Source organism: Falco punctatus, assembly GCF_963210335.1.
Source record: "Falco punctatus genome assembly, chromosome: 12".
Taxonomy (NCBI): domain Eukaryota; kingdom Metazoa; phylum Chordata; class Aves; order Falconiformes; family Falconidae; genus Falco; species Falco punctatus.
Window position 1 is genome coordinate 16756501 of NC_137592.1, and position 23479 is coordinate 16779979.

The window sequence follows — 23479 nt, forward strand, 5'->3', positions numbered from 1 at the left end:
AAAGAAACCTGTGGCCTGATTCAGGCTGGCTGCTCTTATCTTCCTTTCTTCCTATGTCTAAAAATACCTATCACTGCTTCTTAGACCCAGGTTACTGCAAAAGAAAATGGAATTAAAATATGGATTTAGTCAAATACTCTTGACAATGGCACTTCAGAAGGCAGAATAAAATTAAGCACTACCACATTTTATCAAGGGGGAAAATGGTCTTTCTTTAATTTGTTTCTACACACTAAGAGCAAGCATCATCAAATCATGTAACTTTAACTTTATTTTTGCTACTAAACAGCACCTGCTGTTCTTAACTCATCTAAGTGTCTTAAAATAGTTAAGTACAAACACACAACAACAAACTCAAAGCTTTCCTCCTGGAATGTATTTGGTTTAGCAAGCACACAATTAAATTCTAGTCTACACTGCAGCTCATTATAAATCCACTCTCTGTCAGCCATAAAACATTTCATTTCAAAATTATCTATCCAGTTTTTACAATCTAGTCCTTAAACTCCCCCATGTGGTTGACCGCTAAATAACATTTCTTTACGCGGACCCCAGAAACTCGAAGGGACAACAAAAACAGGAAGCAGCCCCCAACACACAGACAGAACCACAGAAAACTGAACCTAAAAGCTGAAGCCACCGGGGAGGACAGAGCAGAACACTGGTCAGTTCTACAAACCACAGGGCCAGAAAGAGCAGGAGTCACAGGGCTCAGCCTTTATTCTCACAGGACTGTATTTTCCTTCACCTCATCTCCGAAGAAGGATGATGGTGCTCCTCCACAAACAGCTTTAAAAAAAATCACTCTACTGTTCAGAAAGACTACATTACCAAAAGCAACATCTTTCGATAAAAAGCATTTTATAAAATCTCAGGCCATTAAAGATCTCAGTGGCATATAACTAATAAATTCTTTCATTGTTGCACATTTTCCCCGTTTTAAAAACTAACATATATGATCCTCTCCCATGTCATGTTCATTGGCGCACAGTCCTTAATCTAAGAACAGAAAGTTAAAGCAGGGAGGATTAATCCCTGAACTTAAACACATATAACCTATATCGCGAGATCCGTAAGAAAAGCAACACCTTTTGAATTTAGTGCTTGTCAGAGGTGTTGACAGGGAGGTGGTGGCAATACTATTTAATCAAAGATTTGAGGCAGAAGCAATGCAGCTTTCCTTTACGTTTTCTTCAGCCCTTTGCTGGTGGAGCCAGTATCAGAGACAAGAATTCCCTTTACCCATACTCATCACCATCTCAACCAGAGTAACAGCAACAAACAGGGTGAAATGTGATAGCTACTATGTCACAGGACCTTGGCAACTGAAATCTTACCAATGTTACCAAATCATCTTTTCAGAACCTACAACTAAACAGCCAAAATTCAGCCATGAGTCTTCTGAATTTTCAGTTACAATAAGGCAAGTTTACTTGTAAGTGACCTAAGTAGAAGAGACTTCACATCCTACAACTAAACTTGTCAAAATACCACTGAAGATAGCAAATCCATTCACAAATTTCCAGCACAGCACTAACAAGACAGAAATCAGCACTACACATCCACATTTTACAGTCAGGAAATAAAAGCACACTTATTTTAAACAATGTGCATGTTATTGACACAGGAGAAACCTAAATCTCTCCTTTCTGAAGCCTGCTTTATACTTTACATACAGATGTTTGACCCTTCAGCCTACGGGAATCAACGTAACTTCAAATGTATTTTAAAACACTCAACTTTCCTTCAGCTAAGAACTAACTCAAAGAAATACCAACACACCTGTAGAAATCACTCTCCGGGTCACTGTGCCTCAGCTGAAATGGCATTTTGGGGGTTTTGCTATCCAGAGGAAGCAGGTCATCGGGGAGAGGTGGAGAGGCCGGACAAGATGGCAGAGGTTCGTTGTCTTCAGTTTTTATGCCCTCTGCTTGCTGCTGGTTTTGAGCCTGAGCCATGGCGATCAGGCTGCGCAGCCGCCTGTTGTGCTGGATGAGCTGAATGGTGTGAATTGTGAGGCTGCAGGGCTCCGAGGGGATGTCCAACATGGTGGTCGGCCGGGGTTTGTTTGCAGATGGCTGATGCAATGGAGGATCTTGGACTTCCACAGTACGAAACTCACGCTGAAGCAGGTCAAAGGAGCTGCGGTTGGCCTGGTTAGATGAAACTGGAATCTCACCCCAGTATCGCAGCATTTTTACATAGGTCACGTATGGTCCTCAGAGCCCGGAAGGCTTCCAGATACTGTAGTACAAAGGAGCCCTGTGGCAGGGAAGAGCGCTAGGTTCTGGGCAGCAGCAGGAGCTGGGGTAACGCTCTGGAAAAAAGTGAGCTACCACTGTCAAGAGAACTGTCACTCAGAGCCTCACTCAGCAGCACAGTTCCCACGATGGCAACGCTGGCATTTAAGAGAACATTGCTGCCTCTCCTAGGGGTGGGGAGAAAGAAACGCACCCGTGAGGCGGTAATTGTTGCTGTTTGCAACAGGGGCTGGTGCGGGCCCACCTGGGCCAAGCACTGCGCAGGTCCCGCGGCGCACACTGACCTGCCCGGAAAAACTCCGGGGGCCGCGCTCGGCCCGGCCCGGCCCGGCCACCGTCCCCACAAGGCCCCGCCGCCCTCCCTGGGCCCAGCTCCGGGCCCGCGGCTGCCCTGCACCCCGGCCCGCACCCCGCCCGGCGCCAGGCCCAGCCGGCGCGCAGCCCCCCGCGCCGTACCACAGCACCCCCGCCGCGCCGCCGCACTTCCGGCTGCGCGCCGGAAGCTGACCCCGGTCCGCCGCCGGAAAAGGGTCCCCCACCGGTAGCACCCCTTGGTGCCGGGAGAAGGGTCCCCTACGGGTAATACCCCTTCGCCGCTACTGCCGCCTCCCTGCCGCGCCCCCAGCCTCGCCCCCAGCCTCGCCGCGATACGCTCCAGCCGCGCCCTACCCTCGGTACCGCAGCTGCAACGGCGCTCGTCCCCGGAGGACTCTATTTAGCAGCGGACCCTGGAAGATGGCGGAGGCCATGGAGACGGAGGCTGCCACTGAGCCTGCCGCCTTCAAGCGCCCGAGCCGCCCGCTGCCCTCCGCGCCCCGCACCGCCGAGGGCGGCGAGCCGGGGCCCAGCCCGCCGCCCGCCCGCCCTGCAGCCGCGCCGGCGGCGCCGCGCTACGAGGAGCCGCCGTGGGGCAGCCGCCCGCCGGCCGACGCCGGCTACGGGCTGGAGGTGCTGAAGGGCGGCGTGGCGCTGGGCTCGGTGCGGCTGGAGGGCGGTAGCTGGTTCCTGGTGGGGCGGCTGCCCGGCTGCGCCCTGGCCCTGGAGCACCCTTCGGTGTCGCGGCACCACGCCGTGCTGCAGTACCGCGGCGCCGGCTGCGCCCCCGACGGCCCCAACGGCGCCGATGCCGCCGGCTTCTACGTGTACGACTTGGGCAGCACCCACGGCACCTTCCTCAACAAGGCGCGGGTGCCGCCGCGCACCTACTGCCGGGTGCGGGTGGGCCACGGGCTCCGCTTCGGCGGCAGCTCCCGCCTCTTCCTCCTGCAGGTGGGTCGGCCCCGGCGGGGCTGTGGTAAAGGCTTCCCGGGACCAGGCTCAGGGATTTACCCGGCGGCCCCAGCCGCATCCCCCGGGGTCCCGGGGCGAAGGCCCCTCCGAGGTGCCGTGCTGCGGGGGCGGCCCGGCGCCGCCGGGGGGGTTGGTGGGTTTGGGGGTTCGGCAGCGGCAGGGGTGCGGTGAGTGCCGAAGGCATCGCGCTGCGACAGAGCGCCGTGTGCGAACGGCTCGTTGAGAACAAGGGCAGCGTTGGTTACTAGGAACTTAAAGAGCACTTGGCGTGCCCCACGCGTGCTTTTCGGAAGCTGCTGGTTCCTCAGAGTCTCCCACATGGCACTAATGGGAACCTTTGCCTCCTGCCTTTAAAATACAGTTATATTCGAGGTTGGTCTGACTACAAGTACACAATCCTTTCTTCCTTTCCCCTTTGGAAAGGGCATTAAAACTAATGTATTTGGGAAAGCAAGCCATAACAAATGGTCTAATAATTCCGCTTTTGACAAGCACTGTAATGAATTGCTTATGTTACTGTATGTTATCTGCATGTGGGATGAAAATACTTGTTTCTTTTTCTTTAAAAAAAAAAAAACAACACTTTGCTAAGTTAGTGTTTCTGATGTAGGGACCCAAAGAGGACCAGGAGTCTGAGTCGGAACTAACTGTGACTGAACTGAAGGCGCTGCGTAAGCAGCAGCAAGCAAAATTAGAAAAGACAATGTTGGGAGAGGACTCTGATGAAGAAGAGGAAAAAGAAGAGAGAACTGAGAGGAGTCAGAACAGTGATATGAGCTGCTCGTGGGGAATGGGTAAGTGCTGATGTACACATCAGCTGATATGCCTTGGAAGGTCTGTAAGCCAGTTTTCAGTGAACACTAGGGTTGAATTTCTAGGTGGCTGCCAAGTGTCCAATCCAGTGGAAGTTCTCAAGTACAAATTTCAAGTACGAATTAATCTTTTTTTTCTTTAAAAGAAAAAAAAAAAAAAGGTGCTGTAACAAGGCAGGCTTCTATCTGGTGAGGAGTGTGCTAGAGCTCCTTTTAAGTGGGAGAATGTAGTTTGCCTATGCCTATAAAAGGCCATGAAACTAGAGTTTAGATTAATGCTATGTGTTTTGTTCCTGTGATCATGTCCACGCTTTTGCCCCAGAGGTGAAATTTAATTGCTCGAGACTTTTATGCGGTATAACTGTCTTTAAATTTAAACAGGAAGTCCAGATCTTAAGCTACATAAATTGTAATTAATGAGCTTTTCAGTAGAAAGCAAGTTGATTTTTTGAATGGAAATGTGTAAGCACGTAAACCCTTGAAAGAGTGGAAACTGCAGTGAAGTTCATTTGCAAAACTGTATCTTAAAATAGAATAACTAATAGCAAAAAAGAAGCAAGTTTTTTTTTTTATTGCGTGCAGAAATAATATTCAAGTTAAGGGAAATAATTTTAGGATGATAGAGCTGCTACTTCTTTCAAACTAATGAAAGTTAAGATATACTGGTGTTGCCTTTCTAATATTTCACCATTTTTTCTTTGTATGTCATCTTCTAGGGGAGGATGCTGAGGAGGATGAGGCTGAAGAAAACCCTATTGCTATTGATTTTCAGGATGTACAAGATGCCTTCTATATGAAAGATCCTAGGAAGGCCTTACAAGGCTTTTTTGACAGAGAAGGTACTTTTTTCTTTTTTTCTTTTTATTTTTAAAGAAAATTTTTATTTACTGAAATTGACATTTGTGCTCATGCTTTTCTTTGGGAATTAAGGTGTGGGAGCTAACTCTTTTCTGTTACCTTGCGAGTAAGGTTTTTTGTTTGGTGAAGTTTGGGATGGGGAGGGGAGTGACTGGGTTTTGTTTGGTGGGTTTTTAACTTAACTCACCATTGTGTATCTGAGATAGTTATATTCCTGAACTAGGAGTTGCAGAGGACACCTTGTATTCCTTTGGAGCAGGGGTCCTCAAACTTTTTAACCAGGGGGCCGGCGCGCGGATGAAGTGGCAGGCAGTCATCTGCGGCTGCTTGGTTTCCCCCCCAGACCCCGCCAGAGGGGGTGGGTAGGTGTGTATGTGTGTGTGTGGGGGGGGTGTACATACCGGGGACTGGATTGAGGACATAACTTTTGATGGTTGCTAGTGAAACTTAAAGATGACTCATTTATTTACTAAAGTGAAAAATTTTTCAAGATAAACAATATCTGTGAATCCAGGTTGTAAACTGTTGTTATTTCAATGTAATTTGCTTTAATACATACAGAGGCAAGATTGTTTATGTTTTGTACTACAAAACAAGAAAAAATGGCAAATTTAGGTCTTTGATATGTAACAAGCATATTTTATCTCTTTTTGCTTAACCATGACATTCTTCTCTGCTGTGAAGATTGTTCCTGCTTATTTCATTTTTGGTTACTGCATCAACTTTCTTTTCCTCTTTAGGAGAAGAGTTAGAATATGAATATGATGATCGTGGGCACAATAGCTGGCTATGCAGGATCAAGTATGTATATCTCCATTTACTTTTGTACATAGAAACTGGCTTCATTGAATTCACAAACAAAAGCTGAAGGAATTATGTGTTTTATCATACTTGGCAAGGAGGCTAGCTGAAATCAGATCTAAGCCCACATACTGAAACAGGAGTTGAAGGATCAGCTCCTAGTGTCTGCGCTTCTTTCTCATCTGGCAGTATTTGGTTTACAGAGATGAAAATCGGGAAAGCAAGGGTCTAGGTTCTTTCAGTTTTCCTTACTTTGAGAAATATGTGAAGTTGGAATAAGAGAGAAGAAAGTAGGAAACTATCTTTCAGTTCTTAATGGGAGAGAGGAGAGAAAAAAATTCTACTGTGTATTCAATTTCAGTTCTTTTATGGTATGAGGCATTTTTTGATGGGTTTCTGCAAGAGGCCACTAACCTTCTTTTACAAGACAAGAAGGCGAGGTGGAAATTAAGTCAACAGGATAGGTCTCAAATGGGTAGGTACAACACTGCAATGATTATGCTTCATAAGAAACCTTTGCTTCAGCATGGAAAGTATTTGTTACTAGTGTTCCGCGGATGCAAGATACTGGTGCTTAAAATGATTCAGGGATTGATGTTTTAACTTCTTGTATTCCTGATGGAATGAATATAGGAAGCATTATTGTTTGGTCTAGTGAAATAAAAATTTACTTGCATGCTCTAGGAAATCCATGCTTGTGTTTTGATTAGTACTGTATGAAATTAAAAGTGAAAATATTTAACCTGCAAAAAATGACAAATGAAATGGGAAGAACAGCGCTGATGTGATAAAAGAAATATCTGAGTAGAGTCCCTGAACAGCTGTTTATATCTGGGCTGTTCTTTGATCCTTCAAACTGAACAGGTTGCCTGTGGATGATGCATCAGGGAAGCAGCTGGTGGCAGAGATTCTCCATTCAGGAAAGAAGAAGGAAGCAATGATACAGTGTGCACTGGAAGCTTGCAGGCTACTTGACGCTCGTGGAGTACTGAGGCAAGAAGCAGGTGAATAACTAGTCAAACGTTGTGATCGTTCTAATAGCCCTGAACTAGGGATTTGAGATTATCTTGAATTTGTTTTATTGCTCAGTGGCATACAAATAATTTCGTTTCTTGCATTTTTCCTTACCTTTCCTAGTATCCCGAAAAAGGAAATCAAAGAACTGGGAAGATGAGGATTTTTATGACAGTGATGATGACACCTTCCTTGATCGAACTGGTGCTGTAGAAAAGAAACGACTGAACAGAATGAAAAAAGCTGGTAAAATAGAAGAAAAGCCAGAGACTTACGACTCCCTGGTAAGAAGAATTATTATGACATGCCAGACTTAATTCTCTTGTATGTATTATTACTAAGAAGGAAAATCAAAAATATTTCCTGATCTTTCTCTGTTAGCTTCAACTCTGATATCATGCAGATCTTTAGCTCTCAATTGGCCAAGTTAGAATAAAATAATGGGTTTTTGATTTGGGAATGATATCTATAAATACCTGGAAATACTGCTTGCTTTATTCTAGCAGAAGCCTGCTACCTTGCTTCTGCCTGTCTAGTATTGCCTTCTGCTTGGTGAATCATGGCAGTCAGTAAATGAGACGCCAGAGCAGGATTCTTTTAAAGTAGTTTTAAAGCATCAGAAAATAATTGAAAGCCTTCAAGTGCAGAGGGCACATTCCAAAGAAAAATCTCATTCTATTTCAAGGAGTAAGCAGCCTGGACTGACAGGCATATGACAACTAAAAGTCCTACACAGACAATAGAGTGTGGGGGAGCAGGGATAGGGAGGGTCGGAGGATCATGGTGGTGGTATAACATTACTGCAGGAGCATTATACATATTTTTGTGTTTCAGAAATAAAGTTGTTTGAACAGTATGTGAAAGGATTGATAAGTTCTTTAGGAACAATCTAGACTATAATTTTTTCAGCTCAGACACTCCTGGCCAAAAATCAGAAGTAGAAAAATGGAGGTAATTTGGTAGGATATTTGAGTAGCTTTTAAAAGGGCGTTTTAAGAAGATTAAAAGGTCTGCTAAACACGTTGTTCTTTTGTAGGTCACAAAGCTAAATGAAGCTGAAAGTGAGCTTTCTGAGATAACGGAGAAGCTAAAAGCTTCAGGAAAAGGTAAGGCATGAAGTTTGATTGCAGTGCTTTCCATAAGGAAAACAGAGATGGAAATGTATCTTACAGATTTCTGTCTTAAGTACTTTTTTTCTTGGTGCCCATTTTCACAAAGGGGTAGGAAGATGTGCAGGTCACTGAGTCAGCTGGAAAGGGTTCTTACACTCTTCATCATCCAATAGTTTATGTACTCTGTGTGTATAGTCACTTGCTAATGAATGTGGCTTTTTCTGCTAATGAATGCAGAAAGCAACATCTAAGTTAAGGTAAGAAGGTGAGTGTACAAGCTCCTGGAGCTTAAGAAGGTGAGCATTATTTGTTTATCTGCCCATGTTAGTGAAACTGACCTGGTTTGAGGAACACTGGTTTTTTTTCCATTCCCTCCAAAACCATTTATAAGAGAAGAGCAAGCAACTGACAGAAAAGAGTATTTTTTATTACACTTCTGTCATAGCAAATGCACCTTAAAAAGGAAAGGTGGGAAAAGAACTGTGAACCCAAAGCAGTTGACACTTAGCCTGTAAGTTCAGCAAACATGCTAGTTTATAAGGGTGCCATTCAGGTTCTAGGATTATGCCTTTGTCTGTGAAGGCAGAGCCTTTCCGTAGCGGTGGTTGTATCTGGTAGTGAGTTTGATTTAAAAGCATACTATACAAACAGCTGCATTTTGCTTTCTGTTACTGGTGATGTCTTGTGGAATAAAAGGCAGGCATAAAGGAAATGTGTTTATGCTGGTTTTTCATACACAAACCTTTTTGACAGAGTTGGCATTAATGAAGGCTGCAACATCAGTTTGTCCGAAGAGTTTCTCTCCAAGCAGCCTATCAGCAGGCTGGGCTGGGCTGTCTTTTGTGCATCGTACGGATATGTCTGTTTCTAGTAATTCAGCTCCACACCAAGACTCATTTGTATCAACATTTTTGTTGGCGATTGATTATGCCAGATCGCTATCCAGAAAGCAGTACTGTTTCACTGAGCGTTCTGATGGGTCGGTTCAGTGCGTTTGAAGGACTGGTTTGCAGCGTGACTGTTCAGATAAGTAGTTAACGACTGACTAGCAAGAGAAGCTAACACTTTATATTGTCAGACATATACAATTCCAAGCTTTTATATGTTACGATGCCTTTTGTTTCTGTTGACACTGTTTTCTCAACAAGATTGTTAAATCATGTAGTAGAGGCCGGGAGCAGGAAGAATCAGTTCATTTATAGACTTCTAACATCATATGATTTGATATGCGTTGTGATGGTTTGGTAAATTTTAACTGGTTACACAGCTAGTTTAGAGCCTTGGAAAAATGGCAGTCTCAGCACGTACTGCAATACGGAGTAGTTCAGTATCGCATGGGGATTTCTGAGAACTAGGCCACAACTGAACATAGCAAATACTGCATCATCAGTTACTTTGTGCGCGTTTTCTGGATACTTGTGGTTTCTCTTACTTGGATGCTTCAGGTTAATCACAGATGTTGAACATAAGTGTAAGCCATGAGCATGCGTACTGATGGTGCATGATTTTTAACACTGTCATGAGCAGTCTGGTAGGGCTGCTGCATTACGTACATTGTGAAACCTTAACGCACTTTTGCTTGCTCTAAATGATTATTTGTAGCCTAAGGGCAAGGGTGTAGAGAGACTGAGTGAATGACAAGCCAAATTGCAACACATCTTACCAAGCACTTGGAGAAATTAAGTGGTTGTCTAAAAATTGCAGTAGAAGTTCACAAATTGTTCTCTGGCGTTCTTCAGGACTAATTACTGAGGGACTGACTTGGTGTCTTTCTCTCGTTGGTGCAGCTGAATGAAAATCAGATACATAGAGCTCTTCAGTCTCATCTTTGGTTGCCTGTTCAGAAGAAAATTATCAATAAGTTGATGGTGCAGTAAATAGCGCTATAGCCTTTTTTCACTGGAACGTAAAGTATAATAGCCATGATTGATTTACCTCCTGGCAATGTCAAATTTTACTTCAATAGTGTGGAAAACTGCTGCAGCAGGTAGCAAATGCTAACAGTAACCCTGTAAGCTGAACTACCCGATCGCAGGCACTGCTGGTGGAATCAAGCAGAGAATTGTGTTTGCAAGGGGGGGTGATCTGACTTACTGAAGATCACTCACTGACTGAAGCACTTACACTGTTGCACAGCTAAAGAAGTGAGCTGTGGAACTCTACCTTTAATTGTTCTGAATTATCTGACCAGACACCGAACTGTATCTTTGAAATGCGATGTTTAAATTAAATGATCTTTCAGCTCAGCTCCTGCCTGCGGAGTGTTACAGACTTATTAACCATTTTATTAACAGTAGCTTTTCATTGATGTTTTTTGTCTTGGTTCATATAAATACTGGTGACGAAAAAAAAAGAGTATTTCTATCTGAATGTCTTTTGTGACATATTTTGTCATCATGTTTGCGTGGAGGGAGATGCTACAACTGTTACTTACCTTTTGAAGCCTCTTAATTCTGCATATCTTTGAACAGTTACTGTGGTGGCTTTCATGTATTTGCAAATTGTAAACTGTATTTTGTTTTAGATCAGAAATACCCTTTTCAATTGAGTCCACTTGTAAACATGAGTCTTATCAGACTTCAATATTTAAGTCATGTAAACCTGAGTTAATACTTTATTTGTATGTATACATTTATATATACATAACTAATACAGTATTTTGTTTATGTACAACAAACATTATTTTACTTGAACACATTTAAAATTTTAAGTGCTACTTCATTAGCTCGAGCTGAACTGAAAATAGCTCCTTGGCCACATAATTATGCTTGTGCATATGTACATTGTGCAAATGTTTATAATGCAGCAAATGTGGGGTTTGCCACTTCTCATATAATAATATTAAAAGGCAAAAGACTGCCTGTCAAAAGGCTTGTTAAAATTCTAACAATTATTTTCCCGTTCGCCTCCCAAGTTATTTTTGAACACCATGTAAAAACTTCTGAAGCATTGTTCAAGCCCAAGAAAGGAGTTTTCTGGGTTTTTTTGTTTAGTTATTTGAAATCCATATGTTATAATTCTGTGTTTATTTTTCTTAGTCATTAGCGCCTTAATTTTTCCTCCTGAGTTTTATTTTAATCAGTCAAATATGCATAGAATTATTAATATTTGAAATAAAATTTTCAAGTATAGAAAGACTGTTGTTACTCTTTTTTCAAGTAAAGAGCAGTTGTTATCTTGTTAGAAAATCCATTCAAAACAAAGGTAAATTTTGTGTGATTGGCCTAACATGTGAAACTGTTCTTGGATGCACTCAGTTGTCCTGGGGTAGGAGGCAGTATCATGTGTTGATTCATTTTGAGCTTTGCAAATGTTATTACATAAACATTCCAGGAAAGCCACAATGGGATTCCCCTTGCAGTGGTGTGGGATTCTTTGTAGGTGTGTTTATTTTAGTCTGTGACTACAAAAAGAACCTGTAAGCCACTTTTTTAGGGACAGCAGATCTTGAAGTGAGGTGAACAGAGACGCTTAGACATAAAGAAACATTCAGTTTTAAGAGAGGCTTTGTTATATAAGTGGATTAAAGTTTGCTGTCAGGCTGTTGTTAGGAGAAATGCTTTCATCTTTCCAGGGCTAACAACCTCCATTATTTCACCATTCAACAGAAACTTGCATAGGGGGTAGCTGTTTCTACATACCTCGTTCTCTAAAGGTAGGATTTGATGAGTATAGCTCTCATCTTCTCACCTGTAACAATATGTATCTTCCCTTTACCTTGCCTAGTCCAGTCCCAGCCAGCAGCTCAAGATTCCTTGGATGAATTCATGACTGAAATAAAATCAGGATGCACCTTGGACAGTGTGGCACGAAAGAAGCTTCACTTGCGGTCATTTGAACTAAAGAAAGAGCAACAAAGGCTGAAAGGATTAATAAAGCTTGTCAAGCCGGCAGAACTCCCTGAGCTGAAGCCCCAGTAAGTCTTGGCTAAAGTATAAAGTAGTTAGTTTCACCACTGTTGTTATCCATGGACAGTTGTGCAAGCAAAGTCAATAGATGGCTTTCCAAAAGCAGGACATTCTGGACTATCTGGCTCATCTTTTTAAAGAGCTGCTGAGCCTTTTGGCTGATGCAGCATCTATGGTTGAGGCATATACTTCACTTACTCCAGTGTTGTGGTGTAAGCCCGCACTGGGAAGATGAGAGGGGGAAGGCATTCAAAGCAGAGTGTCTTGCTTTTTTCGTTATTTTTGTTCTCCAACCTGCATCCAACAGGAACTGAAGAATTTTGCAGGTACTGTATACAACGTGAAAGCCACTTACACCCTGTGAAATGTCCCTGGAAGTCAAGTGTAGTGGTTCATTCATTCAAGAGGGTGTGTGCTGGGTTCATCGTTTGCTAGTGTCAGCTTGATTAGAGGTTTAATTAATTAATTTACTTAAATTGAAGTTTGGCCCCTGAGTGTGTTTTTATATATACATATATATAAAAGTGTGTGTGTGCAAATTGAATTTGAAGGAGTGTCTGTGATACAGATTTTCCTTTTTCTTATTTATTCATTGCTTCCTGCTATGGCAGGTGTCTGAATCCTACAATATGTGTTTAGCTTGGAGGAGTAGTCTCCTGCAGCTGCTTCCTTGGAATGCTGCAAACAAGAGAGAAATTAAGGATTTTTATATATCCACTTGTAATTTGCAGATTTTTCTTGCATTTGTAAATATAGGACTTGTTTGATACTTTGTAAACTGTTTTTCTTTGTATCTAATTTTTGTTAGGAGTGGGAGTTACAGTCTGCAAGCAGAGAGCAAGCCTAAAAAGATGACCCTACCTCTCTTTGGTGCAATGAAAGGGGGGAGCAAATTCAAGCTGAAAACTGGAAGCCTAGGGGTAAGCTGGACTCAGTGCTGTGAGTTGAGTTTATTTCTCAGACACCTTCTCCGGCTACGGAGACTGTAGGTGGCAACTGTCTTCTCGCATGCCTGCAACAGCGTGGAGGCGCAAGCCTGTGGCAGTGGAAGGTGCGCAGGGCAGCAAACAGTGGCTGTTGGGTGTTGTTTGCTGCCAGCAGTTGCTGTTCTGTGCCCTTGTACAGCCAGTCTCCAGGAGCACAGCTGCGGTCAGCACGTGGTGGATTAAGTAGAGGCGGTCTGGGGACATATGGCTGAACCACGGCTGTCGCTCAGCAGCAGGTCCTCAGCTGTCTTTTATTTTTCTTGATCTTACAGCTAAGATCGTATCCAAGATTGATTCAGTTTCCAGTGTCCCTCTTATGAAAAGGCTGCCCTCCTTGTCTATGGACTGGACATATGTTTTAATTTCCATCTCTACTAATAACTTTTCCTTAAAATCTAACTATCCCTCACCCTGAGAGTGTTTCCTTGCCAGCTGTCTCTGTGACAGTAATATGCATGTTTTCCCCTGTAATGAGTATCTGTGACATCAACTTCTATTTATCTTATCACTGATGCACATCTTTCTCCCACAGAAGTTGCCTGTTAAGCGTCCAGACGTCCCTGAAAGCTTGTTAAAGATGAAAGATGATGGACCAGAAGAAGAGGAAGAAGAGGAGGAGGAGCAAGAAGTAGATGCAGTAAACAGCAGAGCATCAAAGCTGGAAATGAAAATGACAACAGAGGAAGAAACAGGAAAAGAAACTAATGCTCCTGATGGTTCTCCTTGCAATAACAAGAATCTAGAATCCCTTCAGGATGGTAAACTATTGGTTTTGATTTTTCTAGTAATGAAGCTGAGACTGTTACTGCTGAATTTTTCAGAGCTATGTCAGTTTCCTAACATTTGAGTCACAGGTTGTCCAGCAGCTTTTCTTTCCATGATTTTTGCCATGAGTTCAGAGACTGTGTGCCAACAGCTGAGTTTCACATGGTTCTGGTTGAAATTCTGCCTGGCAGTCAGTTTTCCACGCTTTTGCTGAAATAAAAGAAATCTCCTGAACGCATGAAAGGTCCTATTCTGATAAGCCCTGCTTTCATTAGATTGAGTTTCCATATGAAAACAACTACAATGTGTTGTTGGCAGGGAGAGTAACTTAATAAGAAAACAAATGTGTGTAAAGCTTCAGATCCATTTGTGAGGAGGAAAAATAATGGTAAGAAGCGATAATGGAGAGGTATTTTCTAGTATCTGTGTGGTTCATCTCTATTCCCTCATTTTCTATATCAGCTTGGTGTATTTGAAAACCTCATGCCAGAAATCTAATGATAACTTTTTGTCTTAATGCTGGACAGGTTGCTCTTGAAAAGTATGTTTTAACTACTCACAAGTATTTCTTTAATATGGTATTGCAATGGACTTGGTGGACGAAATAATTTGGAGGACTTCGGAGACAAGCTCTTCCTAAGAGTTCCCTCTTGTACTTTGAGGGATGCTAGCACTGTGCTCGTCGGGGTTACTGCAGAGTGCTCACCTCGCTCTGTGTTTTGGTTTTTGTTACAGGGGTTCGTTCTCTGCCTGAGCCAAAGGTACTAAGGAATGAATCTCGGATGGGACCCTCACAGGAGAAATCTCAAGGTGAGCAGTACGATTTAGACTCTGTTGTACAGTAGCATGTGGGTTTAGAAACTGTCTAAAGGACTTACGGAATTCTCTGAGCAGAAGGAAGCCTAATCTAGAGCCTGTAGAAATCTAGAATTGAAAGTTTGTGTTTTGCTTAGGAAGTGGTAAGTACATGGTGAGGACAGGTCACTTCAGCTATGTTTCGGTTCTCCTTGCTTTTCATAGCCATTAACTGCTTTGAGATCCTTTGTTCTAAAAAAAAATAATCATATGAGATGAGAACAAAAATTATTTTAATCTAGGAGCATAAACATGTTTTTTCCCCTCCTTTTTCTCTTGCAGTAGCTCTTAGCACTACCAAACAGAACTTTCTTTTATAGTGATAAATACTATATAATGTTAGCTAATGATCTATTAATGACCCATATGACCCCCTACATGTACACAAAAAAAAAAATCAGATCCTCAAAATGAAGACTGTTCAGTGTACTGAACATGGAGATCTGTGTGAATTTTCTATTTTTTCATAGTTCAGACTAAAGAATGTCGTCCCGTCCTCCTCATCTCAGCCATAGACTTAATCCATGACATATTGAGACTCTTGTGGCTTAAGTGGCAGAAAAACAAAACATACTTCTTTCTCTTTTGTGTGAATGGGTTTTTTTGGTTGGTTTGTGGTTGTTTTTTTTTTTTTAATAAAAAAACCATGTTGGTCCTGTACATTTCCTACTGTTTCATTCTAAATCAATCACTGCAGTGATTACAGGTAGATAATATATTTTAAAAAAGAAACATTAACTAAAGTGTGTTGCAGAATCCCAAATAGACAATTTTACTAAGCTGCATTCAGGTAGATGACTGACAGTGTATTAAATCTAAGTTAATAAACCTATGAAAAACAAGGAGATGTCCAGCAGTCTGAAGTGTGAATTTTGTTTCAGTGAGCTATCTTTTGAATGTGTCTTTGTGATGTGTCATAATACAAGTCTTTTTTCTTCCCAGCATCTAAGGCAGAGTATAAGAAACCTGAAGAGACATCTGAGAAAGTTAAGAAAATCAATAATACGGGCAAGGTCAGTCATGAAACTGATTCCTGTATCTTAAGAGTTTCACAAAATTATCTAGTAGGCTCTTTTTTAGTGAAATAGTAACAATTTGAGTATGACTTGGAGTCGGAAGTGATTTCCTGCTGACTAAGACCCAAATGTAGAACCACACGCTACCATTGGACACAGATTTTGGTGTCTCCAATAAAAAGATAAAACACAGCATTTCAAGCATGATAGAGGCCTTCAATTAAATCACAAATTTATTTTTCTCACCTTTTCACTTGGCAGTTAGCCTCTGCTAATTGTTGCTTCTCCTGTATCACAAGGTTGTAGAACATGGGTGCTCTCTGGGTGTTGGAATGTCACTGCAAAACTTTCCTTGGAGAGTAACTTAGGAAGCATGGACTGGCTGACACAGAACACGCTGTACTGAAGTTGTAGCTAGTCTGTATTGCCATGGTCTAACCTCATCCTTCTCTGTAAGATGTGGAAGGACACGAGTCTTAGAGATTGTCTTTTGCAACCAAATTATTACTAAATTTGTGTGAATGTACCAGACTGTTCCTCCTGTGCATAAGATTTTATATTAAGATGTAAAGTATATGAGCCTTGCACATTTTGGAATGCAGGCAATTGTTGCCTTCCAGGAGCTCAAAAGGAACTTCTCTGACAGCATGCTTCTAGCCTAACGATTACTGTGAGGCTCTTCCCCTTAGAGTGCATCCCACCATTCTGCTGACTGCCATCAAAGAAGATTACTGTACTTGGTGGACCATGAGTTCTGACCATTATGACAATTTCTTCGTGGTGGCTGTCTAATTTTAGCCCTGCATCGCTTAGTTAAAGAAACTTAACTCCCTGCAGCCTATGTGTGCTTACTGTCACCTTGTCAGTCCTTGGGGACTTGGGTGAAGGACCCAAGGATTAGCTAGGCACAGCCTTTACAATTGTCTTTTGTTGCTGGCTTATGAAGTATGTTGATAAAGAAAGCAAGAGTAAATTTATACTGTTAAAGCCCAAGTTGTACCATTTCTATGAATACAGGAGAACAAGGCAGCTTCTCATGCTGAGGCAGTCAAGTCAGCACCTCTCATCAGCGCAGAGCTCACTCTAACACTGAACATTCTCCAAATTCCAGATGGCTTTGCTGTATTCTCTCTCCCATCACAAATCACTTTTTCCACATGCTGTCTCTGCCTTTGGGCTCAGATCTTGCATGGAAAATACCAACCAGAAGTCAGCTCTTTTTTTTCCTCTTTTAATATCTGAGGAATAGCTTTGAGTCGTGTCAAACTGGAAAAACAATTTTAAAGTGACTGTTCACAAGCCATATTTAAAAACTGTTCAACTCTGAAGTCTATAATGTTTTGGAAAACATTAGTCTTCCAAAATAACTGTTTTAGAGTTTAATTTGGGGAAGGAAGGATTTTTTAGGGAATGAAAAATTGCTTCAACTGCATAACTTAAGGCTGTGTCATGATACTACAGGGTAATGCAAATCAGTGCTGAGTAACTTGACTACATTTTGAGCTCTTAAGTCTTGCACTCTAGAATTTTTTGATAGCTATATGCAGTTGTTGAAAACAAAATGGTTGAGAGAGTTATGCTGATGTGGCAGAACTTAAAGATCTAGGGACAAAAAGATGTTACTGTGTCAACATTTGCATTGCAAGTGATCTGTTTTGGTTTGCTTCAAACATTTCAGTGATGCCAGTGAGACCTGAAAAAATTTGGGTTTCTTTTCTTTTGACAAACTAAGTTATCTTTATGTAACAGCATGAACTTTTATATACTCCAGGTCGACAGTCAACTTCAGGTTTAAGTTTTCAGTGGGATTGTGCATTGAAATCAGTAAAGCACTTCTTGAAAATCCACTCTAAAGCTTTTCCCTGCATAAACAAATTCTGCGTCAAATGATACTGCCAAACATCGGGATGATAAGATTAAACTGTCCGGAAGTGGGCAGTTGGCAGTGGTTCTGTTTGGAGGGAAAGATTGGACTGGATGAACTCCAGAGGTCCCAGCTCACTAGCATTTCTGTTATTCTGTGACTCTACTGGGAATAAAGTGGAGCTATTTGAGGGTTTGATATTTTTTCTTTCCTCTGTACTATTATTTTCATCTCTGACTCTTGTAGAAATAACCCTCACCTTTCAATGCTTGTCTCTGAATTAATGAGAGATTGAGCTGCTGTGACCATTGATGGAGGGGTGCAGCACCTTAAAAATCTTTTCTCCTTTTGCAGGTCCAACAACCTTTTTTTTCCTCACAGTACCCAGATGATGACCCAGACTACTGCATATGGGTTCCTCCTCCAGGTATGAACCATTTCCTTACCATTTTTAGTGTTACAACTCAAGACCTACTAAGTAGTCAGGGTGTCCTTGTAACTGCTTGAGAAAAAAAGTAATTGAGTACTTAACCCAGAACCTGATGTTTTCTGGCATGTTATGCACTATGTTCATTGTATGGCCACGCAACTCTTGCAGTGAAATACAGACTATATCTGTAGTAGCTTCATGTCAATGGACAGATAAACAAACTTACGGTGTTTCTGTTTTGTAACACCTGAGTGCTAACTCCATCCACACATAACTATACGATGATCTCGTCGAAAGACAAGCTCCAACTTTCACTAGGGATAAATCTTCCAGAAATCTTAGTGTTCTCAGTTTTTGTAAAACTGTGAAATCTGAAAGTCTTTGCAAATTTTGGCAAAAATCATTGGAATACAGACTTCGGGTCATGTGTTTTGGAGAGAGGTTGTGGTGGCACTTTGGTGAAGGCACTGTATAATCGATGAACACATCCACTATATGTTACAGTTGAACAAATCTTTTACTTTAGTTCCTGAGTGTTTCTAGCCAAGTGAGACTATTCTTAAGCAGTGTAATGAATTTTCGGTTTCTCTAAAATGGAAAATTAATTTTCATGCATTGACGTTTTCGTATTAAGTTCAAAGCTTAGCTTTCATTTGGTAGGTTCATTACTACAATTTTTGTAAGGCTGTCATTGTTAATATATAAAATCTTATAATATTGGTAGGCTCCAAAGGGAGTAAGAAAAATTAGAATAAATTTCACTGAAGAGGACTGTAATCTGGTGAATCATCCTTCAGTGAAAAGACTGCACTTCTCTGGCATATTAATCCACTGGAACAAAACACCCAGTGTAGTAACTCGAGTGTGTGATCTGGGATGGCCAGGCGAGCTGCGTCCATAAGAGGGAGCTCGGTTTTCTGTCTCTGCCTGCTGGTGAGACAATTTATCTTCTAAGCTGGTGTAATGAGGATACCAGAAAAGAAGAAAATCCAACAAAACAACAAGAACAATAATTAAAAAAAACAACAACAAAAAAACAACCAAAAGCAAAACAAGAATATATGATGTAATCTTCACACTGTTGGTAAGCTTAAGAAGAATTATAAGTACAATTCAAATTCTTTTGATTTATAATATCCAGTCTGACTTCTTATCCCTTTTGTACTTGTCTTGACTGGTGCTACCTAGAGACTATTTCATACTTGGATACACAGTTATCTTGGATGAGGTGGGGGGAATAATGCAACTCTTCCTCTTTGCCCATTAGGTCAAAGCGGTGATGGCAAGACTCATCTCAATGAAAAATATGGCTACTGAGCTTCAAGTGCCCCAGAGTATGTCTGAGGTTTGAAGGACGACTCTATTTTGGACTCTTCCACTGCACATTAAGCGGAGGATGAAAGAGCTGTTTTTCAGACGCTGTACCAAATTCAAGGGCATCGGCAGCCACTCTGGCCGTTAGCTCTCCCTGTGTCTGTGTGTCTTCTGTTTGTCTCTCAGATACTTTTTTAAAAGTAAAAGCTCATGCATTCTTCTGCCACTTCTTCCACTTTTAGCCTTATCGTTTTTATTTGGCTTGAAACCGTAGGCTCATTTTTCCTTTTGTAAATAAAAGCATACAAAAAGGATTAAAAAAACCCAAACACCTCTGCATACTTACAGGCTTGATAAATTTTATTTGTGTTGGTTTTATGCAATTAAAATGAGAAACATACTGGTTTGCTTCTGTGGCTGCTGTTTGAAAGTACCGACATGGTAAATGCAATCTAAAACTTGAGGGTGTTGGGGTTTTGTTTCTGTCCTATGGAAAAAACGTCTAATTTGAAAAGAAAATTGCTTTTGCTTCTCCCTTGTGCAGATGCTGGAATACTTGGTATGGCATTGACTGGAAATGGTGAGTGTACAATGTTATAAAGGTGTAGAAATGCCAAAGAAGTGAAGAGGCTGGCATTGCTCGTCTCGAATCGGAGGGGAGCAGAGGAAATGATGGAAGGAAAACCTGGAAAAGCTTACAAAGCCTGTTCTTTTTCTGTCACGACACAAAGCACCATCTTAATCAATTTAAGGCATGCCTGCTCTTAATTTATCACCGATATAGTATTGAACATCTGTATAATTGGGGTATGAAATTCCTTGCCATCAAAGGTTGCTAGAGCTGTGACTATAAAGACACCGCATGAAGAGGTGTCGATTTTATGAAGAGGTGCCAATGCTGCAAACATTTATTGGAAGGACCTACTCCTCTTCCCCCTGCCCAGCGGTACATCAGTGCAGGAAGCCCCCTCCTGCCACAGCAGTGGCAGCCTCCACAGACCACGAGGCCAGGCCCTATCAATTTCCATACTGCTCTGTGATTGATTGTCATTTAATTTCCAGGATGGTCCGGCTCATTTGATCCCAGTACACCCTCTGGGTGCCTGGCCAACTGTTTCCTTTGACCCAGGGAGTGCTCAAGTATAACAATATCGGCATTTCTGTCTCAGATATGAGTATATCTGTCTGAAGGAGGATACAAGTATTTGTAAATATTGTTCATGGATGCACTTCCTATATGTACTTATATATAGCATATGCATAGTGAATAATACATATTTTAAGAACTACAATTTAAATATACATCCATAAAAGTGTGGATATAACTTGGATAAACACTCTTTACTAACAGGTAATGGAATGATTAACAGAAGTTTAAATGTGAATGGAAGTTATTAAACAAAAGCAAAGGGCAGATTCATGCCCCCCACACACACACTTTCTGAGGCTGCAGATCAAACCCTGTTTGGAGTGTGGGGAGTGTGGACCCCTCTAAGGAGGCCACCAAGGGGCTACCAGAGCTCTGCCTGTCCCTGCGCAGCCCTGCCTGGGCTCCTGGAGAAAAATGCATCTTTTTCTGTTTGCTGCACTTGAAGTCAAGCCTTTAACTTCTAAGCAGTGCTTAAGTAGTGGTAGGATTTGGGACCTGGAGACCCCAACTCAGTACCATGGTCATGAATCATCAGCTCACCTAAACAGTCACCAACTGGGGGGGTGGGAGTGGTGCCCAGTCCCTTGGATGGCTCTCAGTTGTCCCTGTGCCTGTGTTGTGGTAAAGCCAAGGGTCACCTAGGGCATCTGAGGGATTGTAAAACTCCAGGCACAAACATACAGTGGCAAGGAAAGTTGTAGAAATGCTAGTTTTGTACTCGGAGGTCACATGTCCTTTGGTGTGCTTCCATCAGGCAGTGGCTGCATCCTTGTGGAGAAGTTGCAGGTGAGCGTGTCAGAAGCTGGGAAGAAGGGATAACCGTACAACTCCTCTGGTTCTCACAATGGTTGTGTTGGAGCAATGGAGCTCACCCAGTTTTTACCCCACAGAGAATCTGAAACAGTTCGACGGCTTGGCATTTTGTAGGGTTTTACTTTATATGCTCAACCTGCAAAAAAGCATCTTCCTTCTGCCTGTAATCTTCAACATATTTAGCTTTTTTTGTCAGCATCTGGGCAGCCTGAGGCTTCCTGCTTCTGGCAGAAGCGTATCTTTGCCTAATCCAAGGAAAGGCTGTTGCCCCTCCGTTCAAAACGCCAGACCGCATAGGTTTCACAGACTCTCTAGCCCTTCTCCAGAGCCTTTTTTAGTTTCAGGATGCACCAGGGGTCTGCAGGGGACTTCTGCTCATCGCTGTGGGTGCAGAGGGCCTGGCAGGTTTCAGGCAGTGAAGCACAAGGGAAACGATAGTTTGCCATTTATGTGGGTGAGAAACAGAGGGAAAAAGAGCCCATGAAGTTGGATAGACCTTTACTTTGACTATCCCAAAGTAGACAGTCAGTAGGTGTTGAAATTCTCAAAAAAAGGACTTCTGGGTTCCCAAGAGGATATTTTTCGGGTTTGCTGATGAAAGGATAGAGGCTAGCAAAATGATAGCGATGTGTCTTTTCATCAGGGGCTGCTTTGTAGTACAGACAAATGGTATTTGTCCGGCTGCCAAAAAGCACATCTCTGGGCAGTTTGGCCCTGGCTGAGACCATGAGCTCCCCATCTGTTTCTTTTCATAGCAGCTCACTCGTGCTCCCATACAGAGCTGATGGTAAAGCCTGCTTTCTTTAGGTGGGCCGTTTCTTGTCGCACTGTGTGATATGAATACGCCAAGGCAGTCCCCACCGGACGGTTCCGGTCGCTTTCATGGTTGCCTTCAGTACAACCGTGGAAAAAGCACCCATTATATTTGAAAGTTGTTGTCATCCCATCAATGATCTACTCAGCCATCCCAGAAGCAGGCGGCGTCTTGATACTCACGGCCGTGTTAACACCTGACAGGTTTGAGTATTTCCCTTTTTGGCCAGGTATATATGTCAGTGGCCAAACACCTTTTTCCTCCAATGATAGCCAAAAACCAGTATGTGGACATGTAAGTAAGGGCCACCATATTATACAGAAAGGATAAACCTTCACCTTCTCATCACTTACGCTCTCGTCTCTTGTGTGACAGACCATCACCATAATCTTATTTCTGTATCATCTGCAGGCCTCCCTCAAAACTTCTACATCTTGCTGGCAATAGTAACTCAGTTCTATTGTAAGTCAAAGATCTCATGATCTTTGTGTACATGTCAAGAATTGCTTTTTTTTCCCGAAGCACCATGCTGTGCACCCTGCCACAACCTTATTGTGGAGGACAGCCTACATAACTTTGATTGTCGGCAGCGCTGAAAAAATGGGGGAAATAACTTTTGCAGCCCTTGATAGCCAGGATGTAGGGAAGACTGCTTAGGGTAAAAAATTTAAAGAGTATGAAAATGAAAACTCTAGTTGCACATCAGTTTAGCACACCCTGGATGATTAATTACACACTTGTTCTGTATTTCAGAAGCTGACAACTGAGCAGCCATCGTTGCCCTTGGCATTAGAGAAGCATAGCCCCCCGACGGTGTCATTAAGCAGCTGACTGAAGTCCATGTTAACCAGTCCTCTTAACCGTTCTGCACCAGTCAGACCTGTAAGCGCTGTGAGACCTCCCACAAAATAGAGATAACCATCTGTGGTGGGTTTTCGCTCGGTCACACAGCACCGCTTTTTGTCTGTAGTGTTGGAACACAGATGGGCCGCAGGGTCCTGTGGACCCCACTCCCTGCAGCTTTTACCATAAGGGTAGCTGGGCAGAAAGCCTGGCCACATCTCGGCCCTCTCTGACGTCATATGAGTGTACTGACCCAGTCTGAAACTTTTTTCTGAATTCGTGATGCTCAAATGAGCAGTGAAAGAGTCTAGCTGGGGCTGTGCATGTGGACAGCTTCGAGACAGATCAAACACCTGGCATACATCATCAGAACTTTGCTTTACACCCCAAACGAGCGCTTTGTGAACTTCATGCAGCGATACCTCACCCAAATCAACAAACCTGTGCTTCTCCATGTGCTGCCTAGCCCCGAACCCCTGGAATGACCATTTTCACTGCTGTGTGCGCCTGGTGGAAGCCACGGGTTGGGCTGATACCCCTTCCACCACCACCCTGGGGACTTCAGAGGGTGGC

General features: G+C 42.6%; 2 protein-coding genes across 5 annotated transcripts in view; one reads left to right on the forward strand and one right to left on the reverse strand.

Moving 5' to 3' along the window:
* The window catches only part of SUPT7L (SPT7 like, STAGA complex subunit gamma), a 36114-nt gene extending 33323 nt beyond the window's left edge, over positions 1–2791 (reverse strand). The window contains exons 1-2 of one of the 4 annotated variants that reach the window (XM_080408278.1): positions 2718–2791; positions 1783–2428 (exon numbers count right to left, since the gene is read on the reverse strand). In XM_080408278.1, the coding sequence (XP_080264404.1) occupies positions 1783–2195 (413 nt within the window). In that variant the 5' untranslated portion in view covers positions 2196–2428; positions 2718–2791. Of the gene's footprint in view, positions 1–1782; positions 2677–2717 lie in introns of those variants that run through there. The other 3 variants (XM_080408277.1, XM_080408279.1, XM_080408276.1) reach the window with 3 other exon arrangements.
* Positions 2792–2948: 157 nt separating this feature from the next.
* Positions 2949–19686, forward strand: SLC4A1AP (solute carrier family 4 member 1 adaptor protein). Its single transcript, XM_080408275.1, has 14 exons — positions 2949–3530; positions 4162–4345; positions 5080–5202; positions 5962–6022; positions 6887–7026; positions 7160–7320; positions 8073–8142; positions 11875–12064; positions 12865–12976; positions 13575–13800; positions 14543–14617; positions 15605–15675; positions 17897–17969; positions 19240–19686. The coding sequence occupies exons 1-14, from the start codon at positions 2997–2999 to the stop codon at positions 19287–19289; spliced, it is 2070 nt and encodes a 689-aa protein (XP_080264401.1). The 5' UTR covers positions 2949–2996; the 3' UTR covers positions 19290–19686.
* Positions 19687–23479: the final 3793 nt, after the last annotated feature.

Bases quoted from the DNA above. Each gene is read 5' to 3' on its own strand.
- SLC4A1AP (XM_080408275.1), top strand. From the start codon at position 2,997: ATGGCGGAGGCCATGGAGACGGAGGCTGCCACTGAGCCTGCCGCCTTC. The intron at 3,531-4,161 runs GTGGGTCGGCCC...TTTCTGATGTAG, and splicing joins CCCGCCTCTTCCTCCTGCAG to GGACCCAAAGAGGACCAGGA. The intron at 17,970-19,239 runs GTATGAACCATT...TTTGCCCATTAG, and splicing joins CATATGGGTTCCTCCTCCAG to GTCAAAGCGGTGATGGCAAG.